This window comes from Meriones unguiculatus, chromosome 1 (genome assembly GCF_030254825.1).
Source record: "Meriones unguiculatus strain TT.TT164.6M chromosome 1, Bangor_MerUng_6.1, whole genome shotgun sequence".
NCBI classification, from domain to species: domain Eukaryota; kingdom Metazoa; phylum Chordata; class Mammalia; order Rodentia; family Muridae; genus Meriones; species Meriones unguiculatus.
The window spans coordinates 54,584,183-54,607,836 of NC_083349.1; the positions used below are offsets into that span (position 1 = coordinate 54,584,183).

Genomic DNA, 23,654 nt, shown 5'->3' on the forward strand with positions numbered 1-23,654 from the left:
GTGCAAATGTTTAAGATAACTAATAAATATTTTAAATATCCAGGTAAGCGTGGGCATGATGCTGTGTGCATAGACTTGTAACCACAGGGAGATAAAGCACATGAGTGGTAAGGTACATCATGAGACTTTGCTTGAAAACAAACATATTTCATAGCATGCAAAATATCCATAATGTCAAAAATCCTTACCTGGTAACTAATCTCAGAATCATTGGAATCAATGTAATAGAATTTTAAGACATATTCTTCTACTCAATTATCAACCTTAACACTTTCAAGATTAGTGACACCATCTAAACATCAGCTTGCTTTTTAAATTACAATACTTGGTTTGTATTACAAAGAATCCCTTATGTGTACCTATTAACAAGAACAGGCATGAAGAACATCTTATTTTTGTCTTTGTCACTAGGATAAAGTTCACTCAAAAGAGAGATTAAAGAACGTTTATCTGATTAGTCAGTTAATTTGTCATATTGATTCTGTAGCCACATGATAAAAGCTCCGTGCTGCCTGATCTCAATCGTGTTAGTGAGAAGAGGCTCCATGGATCTGCTCACGTTCCTGGTGCTCACTCTCTCCTGTCTGCTTCTCTTCTCACTCTGGAGACAGAGCTCAGGGAGAGGGAAGCTCCCTCCTGGCCCCACACCTCTCCCAATTATTGGCAATATTCTCCAGATAGATGTGAAGGACATCAGACAATCCTTAACCAACGTAAGTATGCCTTATGCTCCTCCAGCACTTTGCAAAGTAAGATAAATTGAGCTCTTTATTTTTTATTTTATTTTATTTTATTTTTATCAGTTACATTTTATTAACTCTGTATCCCAGCCGTGTCCCGATCCCTCATTCCCTCCCAGACCCTCCCTCCCTCCCTCATCTCCACCGTGCCCCTTTCCAAGTCCACTGATGGGGGGGGACCTCCTCCCCATTCATCTGATCCTGTTTTATTTTTTTAATTTTGAGATTATAATACAATGACATTATTATTTTGACATTGCATATATTCCCTCTTGTCTTTAGTCTTTCCAAACACTCCCATATGCTGCTCCTTTTTCTTCTTCAAATTCATGGCTTCTTCTTTTATTGTTGTTACATGCATATATGCATACATATATATGTGTGTGTATGTATATATTCTTAAATATAACCAATATAGTCTGTATACTGTTATTTGTATTCACATTTTCAGGACTGGCCAAAATAATATTGTAATTAATTGTCATAAAATCAAAAACTCCTGAAAATTGCATGCATCTTAAATGTTTTAGTTTGTCCCTATCAGAAATTTAGCAATTTCTGTTGTGAATTAGAGAACTTTTGGATCTTTGCATATCATAATCAAATTTGCAAAATTGCACAAGTTGTGCATACCTCTTCCCATCTTTATTTTATTTCAATTTCCCACAATTCATTGCTAAAAGTTTCTGGTAAAGGACACATCACATCATCCAACAAGTCAGGTAATATTTTAGACATGTATCTTTATTCACATTTGTCAGTGGTACTGAAGTACTGTGAATAACTGGTGTTTTATCAACAGAAAATATCTATATATGTGTAGTAACACAGGAAAAGAAAACTAATCAATGTCCACAGCATATTTGATACTCTCCAAATTGACTTTTCTTCGGTGTTGTTTGGGAACTTGAATGCCCCAGGGTAAGAAACTGTTCTCTTAGCTATGCTCATGCTGAGCGCTGCTTTAGTGGTACCCAGTCTCTGCGTCTGTAGTAATGACAGAGTGAACCTCAGTTGCTTGGTATGGATTTCTACTCTTCATTGTGTGATGAAGTTCTGCAGGAGAAATTTTACAGGTATTTCTTTTTTTTTTTTTTTTTTTTTTTTTACAGTTGTAGAAAATAAAAAAGCTATAAATGTTTATTATTAATACATATAATTATTTTGGTGGTTATTACTCAACTACTTTTATATCAACAAAACTAACAGATTCCTGATAGATTTTTTTTTTCATTTTCGGGATAGTATATTTCAAATGTTTCCAATGTGAATAAATTACAAATATGAGACAAATGAGTACAATTCTGTATAAGACAAAATTGCCTGAATATATAGAAATACAAATATATGAAACAGGATTATATCATTTCTTAAAAGACTCCAGCTCTCTGAGCATTTGAGGAGAGCACATCACAACTTCTAAAGCTACCTAGTAACAAACAATTATTCAGCTTACCTAGGAAACTGACGACAATATGTTTTAATGCTTAAAAGGGAAAGATGGAGAAGAATTGTGATTTTACTTAGGTTCAGTACTGTGAAGGAGTCATCTGGGCAGTGATATTAATTTTACTATTGAGCAAATATGGAAATAAATCCCTCAGGCATCAAGTGATTAAAAAAAAAAAGAACAGAATACAGATGCTGAGTCTTTTATTTATTAGCAATTCAGGCCAAAAATTAATGTGGAAAACTCTTGCCTCAGTTTCTCTTTGAAACATGATCAAAAGACCTGCTAAGTACTTTGATGTGACAATTCACTGTAATCTAAGTATCAACTGAAAGGGCCATCACATGGTACATTGTCCCACCCACAAGTAATAATTATCCATTACTTTGCTTTCCAATTTCTAGTTCTCAAAAGTCTATGGCCCCGTGTTCACTCTGTACTTTGGCATGACGCCCACTGTCGTATTGCATGGGTATGAAGCAGTGAAGGAAGCCTTGCTTGATCACGGGGAGGAGTTTTCTGAAAGAGGAAGCTTCCCAGTGTTTGACAAAATTAGTAAAGGCCTTGGTAAGTTACTGTGTACATTCATGTGTGAGCTGGATAGTATTCATGGTGAGGAAGAAGATATGAAGAAAACGCCAGACTTGTTTCTGGAGCTCAGGTTGGGCCTCTGTATTGTTGTGTGTTCTCAGATATTCCTTCTATTCTGGAAATCACTTGTAGTTTTTGTTATTTGTTTAGGAATTATTTTAAGCCATGGAAACAGATGGAAAGAAATGAGGCGCTTCTCTCTGATGACCCTGCGGAATTTAGGCATGGGCAAAAGGACCATTGAGGACCGAGTTCAAGAAGAAGCTCAGTGCCTTGTGGAGGAACTGAGAAGAACCAATGGTGAGGAAAGTTTTGTGCTTTAATTTTTCCATCCTGTTCTAAATTTAGGTATAAAAAAAATCTATTGATTGTATTCTAAATGTAAAGCTTTCCTTTTGTTTATGAAACAGATATCATGAACAGAGCTTTCACTTTAAATTTCTGATGAGTTACAACCCAAGTACAACTATAACTTATATATTGCTAATCATTTCATCAGAGAAAAATTGCTATTGATAACAGTGGCAGTGACTTCATCTACACTTATGGGGCCCAAACCAGATGATATTTGTTTTCATTTTGTTGAAACACTTTGGTCTCCCTAATTTTACTGATGTTCCACTGAAGGGTCATGTCCACAGTTTTGAGTACTAATGAATCAATATATGTTTAATTTCTTAGCTGAATGTAATAGAAGTTTATCATGATTTCAAAATTATCATGAATTCTTCTTATGTTGTGATTTATACATTTAAGAAATTACATGTGATAACATCAATCTGCTAAGGAAACAAACCTAATCAAATGATCAGTTTAAATGACTTGAACTATTTACATTAACACTTTATCTCATGGTTCTAAAAGTGTATTATGGATGTATCATCTGTCCTGTCCATCAATTCACCACACAGTTATTGTTTTGCATTAGGGGATGGGCAGATCTTAATTTGCTGCCATTGTGAATGCTACTCACCTAGAGAGCACCTGTCAGGGAAGACTCAGGTTATTTCTTAAATTCTGAAGGACTTTATCTTTAATTTCTTTCCCCAAAATAAAGTGAAGAAAAGACTGAAAATCAGATTTTACTTGTGAATGGCATGCATACCAAGAAAAATCCCAAAAGGTTACCCATTATCTTCTCTTCTAAAAAGAATACATTTCTGAAAGATTATAATATGGTAATGTTTGAAAGCTTGGTATACAACCAACATATTTTGGAATTTCCCTTTCATTACATATGTAACAATTTGCTAAGCATATTACCAATTAAAGTGATCTTTATTTGGGAACTACAGTTATAATTTTGTAGTCTCCTTACATATAAGGATTATTAATGGTTTGAGTATAGAAATTTCTATAGAAAGCTCATAAAAAGAAATGTTCTTCTATTTTCTTATGTGTAAAAATCATAGACATGGCCAATATGAAACAAAAAATTTAGACATTATTGCAATTGCATCACATCATTTTGATAAATAACTTGATCATCAATGAGATGATTGACTATTAACTTGCATTTGTTAACCATTAAATATTAGACCTTTAGGTTTTGTCCCTGTTAAGTTGGAGCCTTAAAAGCCGTAAGTATAGAGCACAACAGTTTTTTGTATGGTTTAGTACATAAAGAGTTCACAGCTTATAAAAGTATAAGGCTATACTATAGATTAATAATAACACCATTTTTAGAAAACAAGACCAAGTATATTTTAACCTTTTGATAGTAAAGATATAGTGCAATGACCAAGTTTTAATATAAATAAATGGCTCTAAAATTAATATATCTTAGAGTATTGGTGAAAACTTGTACGTAGTGACCCCTGAGTTATGAGTTTTAAAACCAACAAGATAGTTTAGAACAGTATAAAGCAATTTTAAAATTATACTTGAATCTATTATACCAAATCCCTTAGCCAGAAAGTGTAGTGATGTATCTGGATCATAGGCAGATTATGGCAGGAGAAACAGTATTTATTAATTTAAGAATTGATAAACACATATATTTTTTAAAACATAACTTTGAATTTTTATAAAAATCCATACCAATTTAAAATGATACTTGTTACTTTCCTAGTCTAAAAGGAGATAAAATAAACATAGAATTAATTATGATTAAGGAAATCTTATAAATGGAATCAAATGAGAAAATAATATAAATCATTAGATAAGAATTTACAGCACTTAAATATACATGTATATATATATATACATATATATACATGTATATATATATATATTAAGAGCATTATGTACAGAAATCAGGAAGAAAAGGTTTTTAAAAGCTTGGAAGTAGCACCTTAAAGGTTAGTATTTGAATGTGCCTGGCTTAGAGTTTTGCAGATGTGGGGGAGGGGAGAACGCATGCCCTGGCTTCTCTATTTTAAAATCAACATGAAGGCATTCCATGTGCGGTGCGCAACTGTGGCAGCACAGGGAGACCTGGTGCTTGCTCAAGGGATGGCTGTCCCGGCCCGGTTTAAAACTCTGCATGTTCATGGCATGGCTGCGTGCACGTGGCATGGAAGTCTGTGCAACTGAAAACCCTTCTCCGCAATCCAGCTTCTAGGCAGGCGTTCTGCGGGAAATTTAAGATCTCACCCGTGGGGCCTGAGGCAGTGTGCAATTTAAAGCCACATGTGTGTGTGTACAGGGTCCCCTGTAATTGCTTACCTAGAAGCAGGCTGTGTCTGTCTGAATTGTGAGCAGTTGAGTTTCCACAAGCTGATTTTGGTGCAGCTTGAGTCCCTGGGGCTCAGAGCATCTGGCAGGACTTCAAGTCCAAGCAGCTGCAAGCAGCCAGACAGGTGTGCACAGTAAGTGAAGGGCAGTTGAGAAAAAGGTTTTAAGGCATAGGTGGTTAAGGATAGATGGAGCAGAAAAAAATCTGTTGCAGGCATCCATAGTCCGATTGATTAAAGGGGTCCTGGCATGACGAGACCAGGTGCTCCCAGGAGAGCCATTCCCAGCCAAAAGCACCAATTAAAATTAAATGATGATGATGATGATGATGATGATGATGATGTGCACAGCAGATTTTATATGAAAGAGGTTTATTAGATGGAGATGAAGAGAGACAGAGAGAGGAAGACATGATAGGGGAAAGAAAAGGGGATGCCCCAACAAAGAAAGGAGAGAGGGCAAGAGAAGGCAAGAGCCAAGAGCAAAAGAGAGAGATAAAATGGCAGGTTGGTCGTATTAAGGAGCAACATAGCCATGCCTGCCAGGTCCAGATACCTGTCTGGCAACACATGATGATAAAATAGGTTGCTAGGCAACCCAGAATCAGGCTGCCAAAAGACTAACAAACTTGCTTAGAATACTTCAAAAAAATAAATTTCAGTTTATTTACTTTACATCCCAAGGCCGGCCACTTACTCCTCTCCTCCAAGTCCCCTCTCCCCTGAAACTTCTCCCCCACCCCTACCCCCTTTTCCCTCTTTCCTTCTCCTCTTCCCACCCAGAAAAGGAGAGCCCCTTTCCCCCATATCAACCCTCCCCGGCACATCAAGTCGAATCAGGACTGAGCATATCGTCATTCCCTGAGACCAAGCAAGGCAGCCATGCCAGGAGAAAGTGATCCAAAACAGACAATCATATCTATGTTAGGAACAACCCCCCATTCACTCCCCACACACCCCATATGAAGAACAAGCTGCCCCCGTTCACATGTGTGCAGGAGTCCTAAGTCTGGACCATGCATGCACCTTAGTTGATGCCTCAGTCTCTGTAAGCCCCCAAGGCCTGGGTTAGTCTCTGTTGGTCTTGTTGTGAGGTTCTCATTTCTCCAAATCCTTCCATCTTTCTGTCAACAGTTCAGTGTCTTTACCTGTTAACAAGGACAGTGCTTTTGATGTATACTTAAAATTGTTTCCAACTTTTCAGGTGCACCCTGTGACCCCACCTTCATCCTGGGCTGTGCTCCCTGCAACGTCATCTGCTCCATTATTTTCCAGAATCGTTTTGATTACAAAGATCAGGAATTTCTTAACTTGTTGGAAAAATTAAATGAGAACACCAAGATTTCGAGCTCACCCTGGTTGCAGGTGAAGCCAAGTCCTGTACCTCCTGAAAAATCTTAGAGCCAATTTTTCGCCCAGGTCTAATTCTAATGGTGAGGTGACAGAATAAGGGTCTTTGGAATGGAGGTCTATGCCTTTGCTAAACAAATTGAAAAACAAAGAGCAAATGCTGAGTTAGCTCAAGCTGCTTATCTCCTTATGAGGTGATGTTCTTATTGACCTCCAGATAGCTATTCTCATAAATTACTTCAATTTGAGAAGCACGTGTAGTCACTGATAGAACATTCTTGCACTACCCACAAGTTCCTGTAATGTCAACAATTAAGTCCATCTTCATTACAGTATTGGGCAGAATTATCTTAGCTTTGACAGAGGATATTCTGCTAAAGAATATCTGGGGTAAAGCATCTGCCAGGAAGCACTGAGTTCCTTTAGATGTTTGTTGCTTTTGTTTGGATTCTGGCTCAAAAGGGAACAGGAAGACATCACAGTATGAATGGTTTTATGGTGTGTGGACCAGAAGCATTCTCACAATGTTCTCCTGCGTTGACCTGGCACCTCCTGCTCTCTGCCTAAATAGTGGTTATGGACCACAGAGAAGTCACCAACTGTGCAAGTGGTTTCAAGGTTTCTTTAGAGGTCCACTCACTTCCTCCTACTCACTCCATGTAAGAGGTTGGATGATAGGGAAAAGTCTTCACATACGAGCTTTCTGCAGTAAATCAAGTCATCAACTCCCTTAACCTCTGCTGGTATCTAAAAAGTATAATTTATAGTAATTTATATTATATGACATTTCCAATTTATAGGGCAGAACTGAATAATTCATGAATGTGGAAAAGTCACTTATGAACTGTGATCATCTGGGCAGGGTTTTCTCTCTCAAATCTCCTACTAGCATAGAAAATTTCTTTATAAAAAGTGAATCACCTCCTCTTCAAGTTGGACATTTGTCATATATGGGGTTATAAATTTGAATTGGGCTTGCTATGTTATAGTATGTATGTATTTCTTTATTATGCCTTAGTCATTTAATAAATTCTTCTTCTTTTTTTGTAGTTCTGCCATACTTTCCCTATTCTCTTTGATTATTGCCCAGGAAGTCATAAGAGACTAGTGAAAAATGATCACCATATTAAAAGCTTCCTTCTGGAGAAAATAAAAGAACATCAAGAATCATTGGATGTTACAAATCCTCGGGACTTTATTGATTATTATCTGATTAAATCAAAGCAGGTAAGGTATTGATATATACTCATTTATATAATTTTTCAATTATTTCTTTATTCACTGAATACTCAAATATTTGCCAGAGATCTTTAAGTACTCAGGATGGTATCATTTGAAAACAACTTGAATATATATTTTGTGTGTGTATACAAAATGAACCCAGGAAAACATAAAGCGAATTTGTTAACTAGAACACATTTACCTTTATCTTTTCCTGGGAAAAAGGCAGTCTAAATGAGGAGAAAGGGAATACAAAGGATAGGTAAATGGTAAACTAATTCCTATCATGTCATAGTGTATGATATGTTGTGTTCAATAACTTTTGTATTCTGTGTCTTTAACTGCTTTCCCAAATCTGCCCTCATTATGTGGTTTTAATTTTTTATTTACTTAGCACATTGTGCAAGCATAGTATTTATTTGTAGTTATTGTTTTGTGCTTTTAACATTATGGAACAGAAAGAGGATTTAATAAAAAAAGAAAATGTTAATATTTTTATTCTTCTATGAGTTTATATTTAATAAGTATTTTCAGTTTTAAAAGTGTCATCAATTTATATTTAATTTCTTTAATTACTGAGTGTATGTAACATATCTTTTATGGCAGATATATTGAAAAGGATATTTTTTCTTTTTAAAGAAATTTCCAGTATAATTGAGATATAAAATGAGGCATAGTCATATCCACCTCACATTTCCTCTCCATCTCTCCTGTATCCTTCCTACATCAACCCTCTCCCAAGTTTATTCTCTTCTTTTGTCATTCTTTTTTGTTCATTTGTTTGTTTGTTTGTTTATCCCAATGTCCACTAATTCCAGAAGGTGCTCTCCATATTTGTACAGGAATAAGGGCATGCATTGTATCATGGGAAACCACTCAGTGGCCATACTGTAAAAAAAAAAAAAAAAAAAAAAAAAAAAAGATTTTCTTTGTAACCTGGATAGCCTACCTTCATCACTGCCAGAACTTTGAATGGTCTGATTTTAACCACATTGATTTTAACCACAGACCTAATGAGTTCCTGAGGGCAATATCCTTCTCACCTCCAGAAGGTTGCATTTCACTGCTCTTCTTCCCACCCTCTCGCTCTTACAGCTTTTCTACCACTTCTTGAACAATATTCCTGAAATCTTCAAAGAAATATAGGGTTGATAAAGGTGTTAGATTTAGGACTGAGTACCCGGTATCTTATTTTCAGCATTTTGGCTAGTTACACCTTTCTGAATAGACTAATAACCTCTGCGAAAAGAAGCTTTTCTGACCTAAGTTTATAACATCTCAGGTTTATGGGGATAAACATAAACATTTGGATAGCATCCTGACAATATGATCATTTAGCAAGAAACCATCAGTAAATATTCTAGGATCTCTGACTTCCCCATTATTGGGCCTGTTAATATAAATACATTTCTGGGTATGAAATTCCCTGCTATAGGCTTTGAAACCAACCAGAAAGTACTTAGGTACGTTGTGATAGTCACATTTATAGTGAGCCAGTGCAGACCAAGGATGGAGACTTGGTCTGACCAGAGAGAAGGCTCATAAGGCTCCAGAATCAGAGTAGGGATGAGATCTGATACAGGGTAAGGTCCACAGGTGTGCAAAGATTTTCATAACCCTTGGCAGGTGGAAGCTTTGGACCTGGGAGGAAGTTCAGTCTCTTCTAGGCTAAGGCCAACAGACAAAGGAAGTTTCACAACCTTGGGTAAGCTGCTGTAAGCAGGATTAGTTTTGTATTCACTGAGATAAATCTAATTCAAAGAGGAAACAGGCAGAGTAATAGAGATGTAGAGGACAAATGAACTTGAAACTCACCCAACCAAATTAAGCCAATCAAAAAAAAGTATAAGTCAGTCTTATTATTATTGTCACCAATAGTTTGTATTGAACACCCATGAACAATCACCCAAGCTCATGAGATAATTTTGGTTGGGACAAATACCAAGATAAGAGAGTCCCTTTATTATTTGCTGAAGAAATATACTAATTCTATGGAATATGTTCCCATAATACTGACATTATTTTTATTACATTTTATTATTTATATGTACATACAATCTGCCCTCCCACCCATCTCTTTTTTGGTTGGGAGACATTGATGGCTGCTTCTATTTCCTTAGTGGTTTTAGGGCAGTTTGACTATTTATTAGCTTTTGATTTAACTTTGGTATGTGAAATCTATATTTACTTTAACATAACTGTGAAAGCTTAGTATTATTTAAGAATTTACCTGAAGTGACTGTCTTGAGTTCTAATTCTGGCCTTTATACACCAATATTTTTTCTGTAATGTCAACTGAGAGGAAGATCTTCTAAAGAATGTTTAAGATAAAACCATTTAAGATCACACGGACCATTTAAATAAGATTTGGCTGGCAATGAAATCAGAAGGCAGAGTATGTGATCAGCTTCTACAGTCCACACTTTGAGCCCAACACAATGATTTCTTGCAGAGACTGTGAGGACTTAGAAAACTGTGCATGTAAGGCACATACTTATTGTCTTGTGTACAACATTCAATAGTTAGAATGTTAAATGGGTAATAGAAGAGTTAAAAACAAGACCAAACACTATTACTATGATAGAGCACGAGCTTGTGAAGTTTTCCTGTGCAGGGTCAGCTGGTAGATATTTTCATTTTCATAGGATGTACATCCTGCCACAAATGTTAGGTCCTGTCCTTCTAGCCAGAAAATAGACAATTGGATGTGACCTGGCTTTATAAAATGATATTCATAAAATCAGGTCCTCAGGTCTGATTTTCCTTTCAGGCCATAGTTTTATGTCTGAAATTGAGAATTAGGATTGAAGAAGGCATGTTCTTTCTATTTCCTCCCATCTGTTTTCCCCTGGTCTGGCCTAGTGTATCATAAAAAAGGGGAAAATGAGAATGTATAACTTCTCATGATTTTCTACAACTACCAACCAGAAAAATAATAAATGAAATAAATGAACTTCAGCAATAAAAGTAAATGACATGAAGTTCATATTACATAGGGAGAGGAGTGTGTCTGTCGAGCAGACACTAACATAGTGCTACTTAATTTACTAATATCAGTAGTGTTTATTTCACAGTAGTAGACGCTTTAGTGTTACAAATCCCTAAGTCAGGAAATGTGTCTGAGTGATACCCTGACTAAATGTTCATAGCTGTACTCACGATGACACCCCATTGTGGACTCTCCTCAGCTTCATTCCTTGCTTTGACAAATGCACTATACTTACTCTCTCCTTCATCCCATGAGAGCCATTACTGTGTCTTCATGCTACAGTTTGTATGCTCCATTTATTCTTCCTATCTAGACCATGTTACTAGCAGACTCCCATATGGAATGAGGCCAGGTCACCTCACCTTTGTGAACCTACCCTTGTTCCCTACTTCTTCCAGATATTTGTACTTTTATCTTTTTCACAGAGTCAACTTTGTAGAGTCTCCAATAATATCCATTTCCTATAATTCCCACACCCCCCTTTTTTGCTTGCCCAAAAAGAAATTGGATTTATGGGATCCTCTGCATTTAAATGTGTACAATGCAGGGTCTTTAATTCTTAAAAAATGTAAACAAAAATATTTTGATCATTGATTAAAAACAAAGGTCCATATGATAAATATAGTGAGAAAAAGTCAAAGGCATTTGACTCTAACAATTTGGGGCTTCTCTGTGTAGAAAATGAAATTTAGAATCTCTGTGCCTGTCTCTGCAGTGCTGTGTTAATTTGTTCTGGAACTACACTTTCTAGTTCTGTATTGGCAACAATAGAAAATGGTGTGAGGTTGTAGAGACGTTGTTATCAGATGTGCTAGTAAAGAATTTACCAGCTAACTGCATCAAACAATTCTTAGGAAAACCACAGTCAACACTTGGAATTCACACTTGAAAATTTGGCAAGGACTGTGTCTGATTTGTTTGATGCTGGGACAGAGACAACAAGCACAACACTGAGATATGCTCTCCTGCTCCTGCTGAAGTACCCACACGTCACAGGTGAGAACACAGGTGGTGAGTCGCAGCAATCCTGTGGGATGCTGGAAAGTCAGCATTAGTGTCCTGAGTGTTGTTATTCTTAGAGAAGTCTCAGCCCTTATCTTCTGTGCCACTGGCCATAGTGAGAAGGATGACTGAAAGTCTGTGGATGTAGGAAAAGCAATTAAAATCTGATCAGCAGGGTGCTGGAGAGATGGCTCAGTGGTTAAGAGCACACTCAGCACTTCCAAAGGATGCAGGTCAAATTCCCAGCACCCACATGGCAGTTTACAACTGTCTGTAACTCCAGTTCCAAGTGATCTAACATCCTCACACCATGTACATAAAATAAAATAACACAAAATATTATTTTAAAAGGTGATCGTTGGCCGTGTTACTTGCGAGGTGATCTGTGTCAGGCACCTCTAGCATCCTTCAGCTTGTTGTACCTCTACAACAAATCATTAGAGCAGGCAACTTCTTGAATTTACTTTAGTTTATTCTGATAAATCTAATTCTGGTGTACAGAGGTGAAAACTCACTTCACTGAAGAATAAGCATTACTCCTGAGTCTACCTGAGATAATTTCTAATCTAAGAAGTATTCAGAATGTGCAGTCTTTAGAAAGTTATTTCCATTTAGGCAGAAGTTATAGAAAAAGGAATTTTATTATTTCTAAAGTCCATTCCCATGCAACTTCTGTTGAACACATTTATTATCTATTGTATCAACAATATTTTCTTTTAAAAACATTATTGTAAATTATACTACTTTTTCATGTTTACAGTATTATTAAATTACATGTTATGTTTATAAACATTTCTTCACTCAAAAATTAAGAAATAGCATGCTATTTGTGAAAGCAAGACTTTCATGTGACACTCATGTGATCAGTTAACTTCAGGTATTACATACATATACACGATATGTACACAGTTTTTATGCTTTCCTCAGCATAACAGTGGTTGTTGCACACATAGAAGAAAGAAATCCCATCTAGAGATAGAAAAAAAGAGAATGACAAAGTGGGGGAACTTTTATTCTTATATTATTTTCTTCCTATATTATTTATTCATGTGTCATGAATAAACACAGCATTCACGAGAACTATCTTAATTAACTAAAGGCATAGAGGGTTTCTCTCTTTTTCTTTATCAGAGGGTAAGGAGATTTCAGGAAACAGCAGCTGAATGGGACAAGATGAAACTTAATTTCAAGTACATTCAATGTTTTCGTATATATGAAATTCACTTTTTACTTGTGTTCAGTATACATTGAAGTAACAATAGCGTAAATATGAATTACAATAAGTAATGAAAGGGTAGGAGAAAGCAAAAATTGCATCCAGCCAAGAGGGCTCCACAAAAATCCTGAACTACAACAGTGTAGTGAGGAATGAGGACAAACGGGAGGAAGATGACACTGACACTGAGCTGTCAGAGGAACACATAAGCTGTGTTTCTGTAGTCACAGTCTGGGTCTCAGTTTGAAAACAATGAGGAGTCTATGCAGAGAAAAGCATTATAGAAGGAGGTTCTGTCAGATATAGGGTTGATGAAGATCCTTTCCCAGTCTGCAGGCTGTAGTTTTGTTCTGATGGCAGTGACCTTTACTTTACGGAAGCTTTCATTTTCATGAGGTTCCATTTATTGATTGTGGATCTTAGAGTCTGCTGTTAGTGTTCTGTGCAGGAAATTGTCTCCTGTACTAATGAGTTCAAGGCTCTTCCCCAATTTTTCTTCTAACAGATTTACTGTGTCTGGTTTTATGTTGAAGTCTTTGATCCACTTAGAGGTTAGTTTTGTGCAGAGTGATAAATATGGATCTATATGTATTTTTCTACATGTAGACCTACAGTTAGACTAGCACCACTCATTGACAATGCTCTCTTTTCCATTGATGGTTTTGGCATCTTTTTCAATAATCAATTATCCATAGGTATGTGAGTTTATTTCTGGGTTTTTGATTTGATTCCATTGATCCACCATTCTGTTTCTAGGCAAGTACCATGCAGTTTTTATTACTATTGCTCTTTAGTACAGATTGAGATCAGGGATAAAGATACCTCCAGACGATCTGTTGTTGTACAAAATAGTTTTAGCAAATCTGGGTTTTTTAATTTCTCCATACGAAATTGAGAATTGGTCTTTCAAGTTCTGTAAATATTTGTGTTGGTATGTTGATAGGAATGCAATGAATCTGTAAATTGCCTTTGGCAGGATGTCCATTTTCACCATGTTAATCCTACTGATTCATGAGCATAGGAGATCTTTTGGACTTCTGATAGCTTCTTCAGTTTCTTTCTTCAGAGAATTGACGGTTTTTTCAAAAGAGTCTTTCACTTGCTTGGTTAGAGTCACACCAACAACCCTCTATCTAACAAAGGGCTAACTAATATCCAGAATTTATAAAAACCTCAAGAAGTTACACAGCGACAAATCAAGTAATCCAATTAAAAAATGGGGTGCAGAGATAAACAGGGAATTCTCAATAGAGTATACCTCTATTGAGTATATTGAATGGCAGAAAAACAAAGAAATTCTCAAAATTCTTAGACAACAGGGAAATGCTAATTAAAATGACCCTGAGATTTCATCTTCCATACATCAGAATGGCTAAGATCAAAACTTCAAGTGACCTGCAAATCAATCTGGTGCTTTCTCAGGCAATTAGGAATAGTGCTTCCTCAGCATCCAGCTCTACCATTCTTAGGCATATATCCAAAAGAGGCTCAAGTACACAACAAGGACATTTACTCAGCCATGGTTTCAGCAGCTTTATTTGTAATAGCCAGAATCTGGAAACAGCCCAGATGCCCCTCAAATGAGGAATGGATACAGAAATTGTGGTACATCTACACAATTAAATATTACTCAGCAATAAAAAAAACAAGAAAATCATGAAATTTGCAGGTAAATGGTTGGAACTGGAAAAGATCATCCTGAGTGAGGTATCCCAGAAGCAAAAAGACACACAGGGTATATGCTCATTCATAAGTGGCTATTAGACATATAATATAGGATAAACCTACTAAAATCTGTACACCCAAAGAAACTAATCAAGAAGGAGGACTCTGGCTAAAATGCTCAATCCCCTTTCAAAAAGGCAAAGAGGCTAGACATCAGAAGAAGGAGAAAACAGGGAACAATACAGGAGCCTGCCACAGAGGGCCTCTGTAAGGCTCTACCCTGCAGAGTATCAAAGCAGATGTTAAGACTTATGGCCAACCTTTGGGTAGAATGGAGGGAATCCTTTTTTTTTTTTTTTCTGATGGAAGTTGCCATTTATTCAGTGAATATTAAATGTGAAAACTTTTCACATGAAATATCCATGATATAATAACAAAGAAACAACTTGCATCACATCATTCATTCTTTTTTGTTTGCCTTCTGAGACACAGTCTCATGTAGCCCAGACTGACATAAAACTTGCTATCATAGTTGATGCTGGCATTGAATTCCTGATGCTCCCAAGTGGTGACTTATAGACATACATCACCACACCTGGAGGTCTATATGAACAGTCTTTCATTTTTCTTCTGTGAGTCAGGAGTGTTTTGTTTTGGTGTTAGGTCCAGTGAATGAGATTTATAATTCACAAAGCTGTTCGGTTTTTTTTCCAGCCCCAAACATACTTTTTATTTTTAGTTACATTTTATTAATTCTGTATCCTTCTCCCTAATTTCCTCCCAATCCCACCCTCCCTCATCTCCTCCCTGCCCCTTTCCAAGTCCACTGAGAGGGGAGGACCTCCTCCCCATATGATGTGGAGAGGATAGGAGCTCCACAAGGACCAAATATATCTGGGCACAGGGGTCTTATATGAGACTGTTTCTCCAACCAAGGACTGTGTATGGATATAACCTAGAACCTCTGTTCGGAGTAGCCCGTGGTAGCTCAGTAACCAAGTGGGTTTTGCTAGTAAGGGGAACAGGGACTATTTCTGACATGAACTCAATGGCAGGCTCTTTGACCTCCCAACCCCGCAAGGGAGGAGCATCCCTGCTAAGCCACAGAGGAAGGACTTTACAGCCAGACCTGAAGATACCTGATAAAACAAGAGGGAATCTTATGAAAGAAGTGGGAAATAGTAAGACCAGGAGAGGGGACAGGAGCTTCACAAGGAGAGCAATAGAACCAAAAAATCTGGGCCCAGGTGTCTTTTCTGAGACTGGTACTCCAATCAAGGAACATGCATGGAGATAACCCCAAACCCCTGAGCTGATGTAGCTCATGGAACCTCAGTGTCCAAATGGGTTAGTTAGTGAGGGGAACAGGGACTGTCTCTGACATGAACTCAGTGGCAGGCTCTGTGATCATCCCCCGCTGAGGTGGGAACAGCCTTATCAGGCCACAGAGGAAGGCAATGCAGCCAGTCTTGAAGAGACCCCATAGGCTAGGGTCAGATGGAAGGGGAGGAGGGCAGCCCCATTAGTGGACTGGGGGAGGAATAAGGGACAAGAAGCAGGAGGAAGCATGGGGTTGGGAAGGGCTGAGAGAGGGGGCCTACAGCTGGCATACAAATTAAATAAATTGTAATTAATTAAAAAATAAAAATAATCAAACGAGGTTCTTCTTACTAGAGACCCCTTCCTATCCACATTCCCCAGGTACTCCTGGACCTAAAATGGATTTATATTGCTGTGAGTGCACCTTCTTCATTCACTGTGTAGCCTTGTGTTGTGACAAACATGCCACTTCTCCCCTATTCTTACACATCTCTCTGTGACTAACCAGCTAAAGTCCAGGAAGAGATTGACCGTGTGGTTGGCCGACACCGCAGGCCCTGCATGCAGGACAGGAGCCACATGCCCTACACAGATGCCATGATTCATGAGGTCCAGAGATTCATTGATCTTGTCCCCAACAATGTACCCCATGCAGTGACCTGTGACATTAAATTTAGGAACTACCTCATTCCCAAGGTAAGCTTGTCTCTCCTCTGCTGTTCTTCTGTGCTCTCCCTGCTGCCAGGTTCACAGTGAGGTCCAGTCCTGAGTCACACTCTGCTGAGGGCAGCATCTGCTGTTTCAGGAGTGAGAGGGGCTCTTCCCCAAGTAGGGACAGGGGAAGGACAGCTCCACATTTGCTGAGCCTTCCAAATCCTGTTCTGAAAAGCTCAGGTATTCCTGTGGGAATGTGTCAACCCATTGTCAATTTCCCAAAACTCTTTTCATGAATGTCTACCATTTTGAAAGTAAATCTGGAGATAACTGGAGAAATCCTGAATTCTTTGACTCACCACTAATCTCAGACTCTTATTATTATTATTATTATTTTAATTTTGCTTTGCTTTTTTGTGATGTTTTCATTCCAGCAATGCATCTTCAAAATACTTTCTTGGAAATTTCTTAAATAGCAATCTTCTCATATTATGATTTTTTTTTTGTTCCTGTGACCTTCTTTGTAACCTGGTTTATGAAAATAATTGACTTAACAAATTTATTTGATTTCAACCATGCTAATTTTAGTACTTACTACTAATGATTTGTCTATGAATGTATGTGTATCTCTGGTATTATCTGGATTAGTGCTTTTGTATATACTTTTCCAGTTCTGGGATATTAATTTGTGTTCATGATGTCATTCCATGATTTGAAAAATTTCAGGATATGATTGAATGGAACTGATTGCAATAGGCATTGACTTGTTTTAGTCCTGAGAAACACAAAGGAGTACAACTTTAATACTTACTTGTCAAGTTTGATATCTTTTTTCTCATTTTTCATTTTTTAAAATTTATTACTTAATTTTTTGCTTTTTAACTTCTTTAGTTCTTTATATATACTGGATATTAGCCCTCTGTCAGATATAGGGTTAGTGAAGATCCTTTCCCAATCTGTAGGTAGTCATTTTGTTCTGACAACAGTGTCCTTTGCTTTACAGAAGCTTTTCAGTTTCATGAGATCCCATTTATTGATTGCTGCTCTTAGAGTCTGTGCTGTTGCTGTTCTGTTCATGAGGAGATTGCAGGGAATCTTATGAAAGAAGTGAGATTAAGACCTGGAGGGGATAAGAGCTCCACAAGGAGAGCAACAAAACCAAAAAATCTGGGCACATGGGTCTTCCCTGAGACTGATAGTCCAGCCAAATAGCCTGCATGGAGATAACCCAGAACCCCTGCACAGATGTAGCCCATGGCAGTTCATTCAGTCTCCTAGTGGGTTCCATAGCAATGGGAACAGGGACTGTCTCTGAGATGAACTGATTGGCCTGCTCTTTGTTCACCTCCCCCTGAGGGGGGAGCAGCCTTACCAGGCCACAGAGGAAGACAATGCAGCCACCCCTGAAGAGATCTAACAGACTAGTATCAGAAGGAAGGAAAAGAAGACCTCCCCTACCAGTGGACTTGGGGAGGAGCATTCCTGGAGAAGGAAGAGGAAGGAAGGAATAAGGAGGGGAGGAGAGAGGGAACTATAGGAGAGGGATACAAAGTAAAGTGTAATTAATAAAAAAAATAAAATAAAAGGTAAAAAATAAAATTTATTTAGTTTTTATTAATTACAGTTTATTCACTTTTATAGTCCCCTCCTTCATCACCTCCCAATATCACCTTCTTTCCATCTTCTCCACCCATGTCCCTCCCCCAGTCCACTGATAGGGGAGGTCCTCTGCCTCTTCCATCTGATCCTAGCCTATCAGGTTTCATCAGGAGTGGCTGCTTTCTCTTCCTCATCTGAAGATTTGGAAAGAGTTATAGATAAAGGCTAGGAACACTTGGCATGAATTTGACCAAGAAAACATGCACTTTCTTTTCAGATTCTGCACCCATTTTAATGATTTTATATATTAATTATATTTTATCAGTGAATGTACGTATTATACACATATGTATTCATTTAGATTTACTTGGCCACACATTTGAGTTCATGACTTCTCTGTTTTAAAAGCTTTTTTCTTTTATAAAATTTGTAATTTATTTATGGGTACAATGTATCTTGATTATATCAAGTCCTCCAGCCTTGCTTGCAACACCTTGCCAGGACACCTTAATTACATTTACCTTCCAATGTCACATTTTAATAGAATCCATTGAGTCTAGATATGTATGTACATGGGTGTTTTCTCATATGTACATTGGTGTGGGTCATTCGTTGGGGCATGGGGAACTTACCAATTGCCACACACCTAAAGGAAAGTAACCTTTGTTGAGCTTCTTTGGTAGGGGTAGGTTCTCCAGAGCACTTCCACAATCTATGTTGGAATTTTACTTGGCTTAATCTTGTGTTGACCTTGTGTACCTAGGCACAGTTGCTATGAATCCAAGTCTGCAACAGCTATATGCTATCTATGGGACATCATTTCACACCACCTTTTCTTGTTTCATACATTCATTTTGTTCACTCTTTCTTCATGTTCCTTGAGGATTGACAATATGGTTGAGCATACACCCCTTACTTCTTTTTTTCCCCTACTGTTCTCTATCCATGCTTAAACCTTTAGTTCCTAGTATCATCTCCCTGTTGTTTGATATCACACATGTCCTATTATCCTCCTTTATTGTATATATATTTTTTTAACCTGGACTGCAAAACCACAGGTTCCCACACAGCTTCTTCCTGTACAATGCATTTTGTTTAAGCCTTCATCTTGCTGCTTACTTCCCCCATTCATATCACTCCACTACCCATTGGATCCTGCCCCCCAGTGTTCTCTTTCTACTTTCATTTCACCCATATTCTACTACCTGCCCCAATGCATCCTCCACTGACAATCATCTGCAGTTAACTTCCTAGATCCACATAAACCCCAAGTTAAATACAGAAAACAGACATATAGTGTAAGCTCATACTCTCAAATGAGAGAAGACTTGCAGCATTTGTGTCTTTGATCTGGGTGACCTCACTAGATATAATTTTCTTCTCACAAGTAAAACAAGACTTTACATCATATATGTTGAACCATCCCTGCATTTCTGGAATTAAACCAGGTTGGTTGTGATGAAAGTTATTTTTGATATGGTCTTGAATTCAACTTTCCAGTACTGACTTAAAATTGCACTTAAGGAAATTTAACAACCACTGTGACTGACCCCACACTCTAATCCCCTCATACCCATGTTCTCTAAATGCTTTTCAGTTAGAAATGTTCCTGCTCTTCTTTTAGGCAATCCTTTCTATGGATCAGAACACTGAACTATGATGTTTTTCTTCTGTGCCACCATTACTTTAAAATCTTTCTCTGTGTGTTTTTCCAGGGAACAACGGTAATGACATCACTCTCATCCGTGCTGCATGACAGCAAGGAATTCCCCAATCCAGAGACATTTGACCCTGGCCACTTTCTAGATGGGAATGGAAACTTTAAGAAAAGTGACTATTTCATGCCTTTCTCAGCAGGTAATAAAACTCATTACCTTGATTCCAGTGGCACACAGATCTGTGGGGATTTCCACGATGATTCCATAGGGGGCTGATAGATTTGCAGTTTGTGCAGGACCAGGAGCTTGACTTCCAGGGCTCATGCTCTGTCCGTGGTGAGGAGCACACTCTTTGTCAGGCCATGAAATGGAGGCTTTTGATTGTTCATCCATTGTTCAAAATTGGGAAAGCTGGAGTGTAGGGAATTTGTGTTCTTCCTTTAGATACATCCCAGAGGTACCAAAGATACCATCCTAGAAACCAAACTTCATTTCTGCTTTACTCTCTCACCATAAAAATGGAGACTTCTCCATAATTTAAGTTCAAGTCACTTTGCTGTGTTACTCACATCCAGGCTGAACTATGCAACTGTGGCTCTAAAAATACACAAAAGCACCAAAGAGCCTGAAGCATGCTTGGGAAACAGATGAGTGAATAATTCCTGCTAATACAGCTGGACCAGTGCATGGGAGATCACCACACAGCTTAGGGCCAGAAGGTTGCTGGGGAAAAATACATACTTTGCTCTTTCATGTGTCACATTTTGAGCATAAAATAGAGCAATATTTTCATAAAAGTTTTTCTAGCTGCTTCAAATGGCATAAGTCATAGAGACTACACAAGAGAAAATGCAGATCATTTCACAGAAGCCAAGCACTGGAGCAGGACGTTTCCTCTCAGTTTAGAATCTTCCACATCACCATGGGATGATGGAGACCTTGTAGATATGCCATCATGTCCTGCAGTGGCTACATGGCTCTCCTCCTCCAAATTCAGGGTGTGAGCCATGGATATTGGGTCCATACTTGCAACATGTGTGCTACCTTGAGACAGAGCTCCCTTCACTAGTTTTATGAGCTTCATGAAAAATTCACAATCCCCACTCCCATTCACCTTTGTGCTTTGAATACAGGTATAAACAAACACATCTACTTGACAAATAGTTTTCAATGATATGTTTCTGAAGACAATATGATAGATGGAAATATGTCCTTCTTTGTCTATTTGCTAATTTCTTTCCCCTTTACCCATCCATTTATCTAACCACCCACCTATCAAATCAGCAGTTATTAACCTTTTCTTATATCTCTACCAGTACAGTGCATCTCAGATTAATGTTTGTTGGGTATGGGAATAATTACCTTCTTTGGTATTTTTTCCTCCCAGGAAAACGGATATGTGCAGGAGAGGGCCTGGCCCGCATGGAGCTGTTTCTTTTCCTGACCACTGTTTTACAAAACTTTAAGCTGAAGCCTTTGGTTCACCCAAAGGACATCGATACCACCCCAGTTCTCAATGGATTTGTCTCTGTGCCACCCTCTTACCAGCTCTGCTTCATTCCTGTCTAAAGAGATCAGGTTAACTGCCTCCTGATGTATTGTCTTCTGCAATCCCTTTTAGCCCATCATATACTTCTCTCACTATCAGGGAACTCATGTCCTTTATTCCTTCAAATGCTCCTAAAGTCCTCAAAATTCAGGAAACACACATATTCCATTTTGTAGTATCTGGAGTCACTGGATCTGCCATTAAATTCAAGGCTCACAACCATAAATATAAGAAAAATTTTCTTATAATAATTCACAATAATGTATCTTTTGCATATTCTTAATAAAAATATCTTTGAATCATTATGTCTTTGGTCAAATTCTCATTATAGTTAAGGCTAGAAACAAAAGAAGATAAGTTTTTAAAGTTCATGCTGGTCCACATAATAAGAACAGGGCATGTAAAGAGTGAGTGCTGTGTAGAGAGCATGATCTCTGATGTCCTTGTCACACAAGCCTGAAGATCCAAATTTCATCTCCAGTGTACATCTCAACATCTAGGCATGGGGGCATATACTGGTTACATCAGCATTTAGGGGGCAGAGACAAAAGGATCCCTTGGGCTTCCTGGTCACCCATCCTAGCTTAATAGGCAAGCCTCAGGTCTCAGGGGGACACCCTGTGTCACAAAGCATAATGCACAATTCCTCAGAAACAACACCCAATCCTTACTTCTGGCCTCTACATTGATATGCACCTATTCTCAAACATGTACCTAATTACTCACACCTTATCTCCCACTTCCCCAACACAAAGGAGAATGTGGAGAGGAGGATGGTAAGAAAGCTCTTTGGTTGAGTGTGAACTAGAGTCACTGTCAGTATTTGTATTTGAAACAGATAAACAGTGACCAGAAACAGGAGCATAGTGTAGAGAAAGAGAGTGATGACAAGTCACAGGGAGGAATAGACATGCAGGGATGGGGCTGTGCCCTGCTTTGCTGCCAGGAGCCTTTGGTGCAGAAAGAGCCTTTGGCAAGCAAGTGATCTTCCCGGAAACACTGCATCATATATGCACAGCTGACTAATGGGTTTGTCCTGGTGAGGCACAGCCCCAGGGACTTTGTCTCCAGGTTGTTTCCTGCTGCTCATATGCCTTTCCAAGCTTGTCATTGTTGTATTTCTCATATAAATGGCACAGATAAATCCTTACTACATGTGGTCTGCTCTAACTGTTTCCCTCTGTTGGGCAGATTTCCTGCAGAATCAATATAAATATGATTTTATAGTTACTGATTACATTGTCCTGTGAGCTCCATGATCTGGGTCATGGCACTGTTGGCCTTCTAGAAGAGGCCTGCTGACCCCACAAATATCCATGTAACACCACTACCCCCTATATCCTGCATGCCAAGTAGCCGTAAAACACAGTCAATAGTAGTAAACTACATCTGCTCCCCTGTGCTACATTTTCTTGCCCACAACTCTACATGCACCCCCAGTGGCTAGCCCACTCTAGGTAGGGACTACCAGATGCCTAAAGGCAGCATAGCAGTAAACTCAAGAAGAGCCAGAGTAGGAGTCAACTTCTTGAACAGAACACCAACAGCACAGGCTCTAAGATTAACAATCAATAAATGGGACCTCATGAAAATGAAAAGCTTCTATAAAGCAAAGGACACTGTTGTCAAAACAAAACGACTGCCTACAGACTGGGAAAGGATCTTCACCAACCCTGTATCTGACAGAGGGCTAATATCCAGAATATATAAAGAACTAAAGAAGTTAAACAGCAGCAACAAATCAAGTAATCCAATTAAAAAATGGGGTACAAAGTTAAACAGAGAATTCTCTGTAGAGGAATGTAGAATGGCAGAGAAACACTTTAAGAAATGCTAAATGTCCTTAGTCATCAGAGAGATGCAAATCAAAATGACCCTGTGATTTCACCTTACAGCCATCAGAATGGCTAACATCAAAAACTCAAGTGACAACACATGCTGGAGAGGTTGTGGAGAAAGGGGAACCTTCCTCCTC

General features: G+C 38.2%; 1 protein-coding gene across 1 annotated transcript; it reads left to right on the forward strand.

Moving 5' to 3' along the window:
- The first annotated feature begins 505 nt into the window (after positions 1–505).
- On the forward strand, positions 506–21,984 carry LOC110541031 (cytochrome P450 2C29-like). The gene is made up of 9 exons (XM_021627825.2): positions 506–713; positions 2,595–2,757; positions 2,932–3,081; positions 6,661–6,821; positions 7,857–8,033; positions 11,871–12,012; positions 16,728–16,915; positions 20,188–20,329; positions 21,518–21,984. Exons 1-9 carry the CDS (start codon positions 546–548, stop codon positions 21,697–21,699), a joined length of 1,473 nt encoding a protein of 490 aa, XP_021483500.1. The 5' UTR covers positions 506–545; the 3' UTR covers positions 21,700–21,984.
- Positions 21,985–23,654: the final 1,670 nt, after the last annotated feature.

Bases quoted from the DNA above. Each gene is read 5' to 3' on its own strand.
- LOC110541031 (XM_021627825.2), top strand. From the start codon at position 546: ATGGATCTGCTCACGTTCCTGGTGCTCACTCTCTCCTGTCTGCTTCTC. The intron at 6,822-7,856 runs GTGAAGCCAAGT...CTTTTTTTGTAG, and splicing joins CGAGCTCACCCTGGTTGCAG to TTCTGCCATACTTTCCCTAT. The intron at 16,916-20,187 runs GTAAGCTTGTCT...GTGTTTTTCCAG, and splicing joins GGAACTACCTCATTCCCAAG to GGAACAACGGTAATGACATC.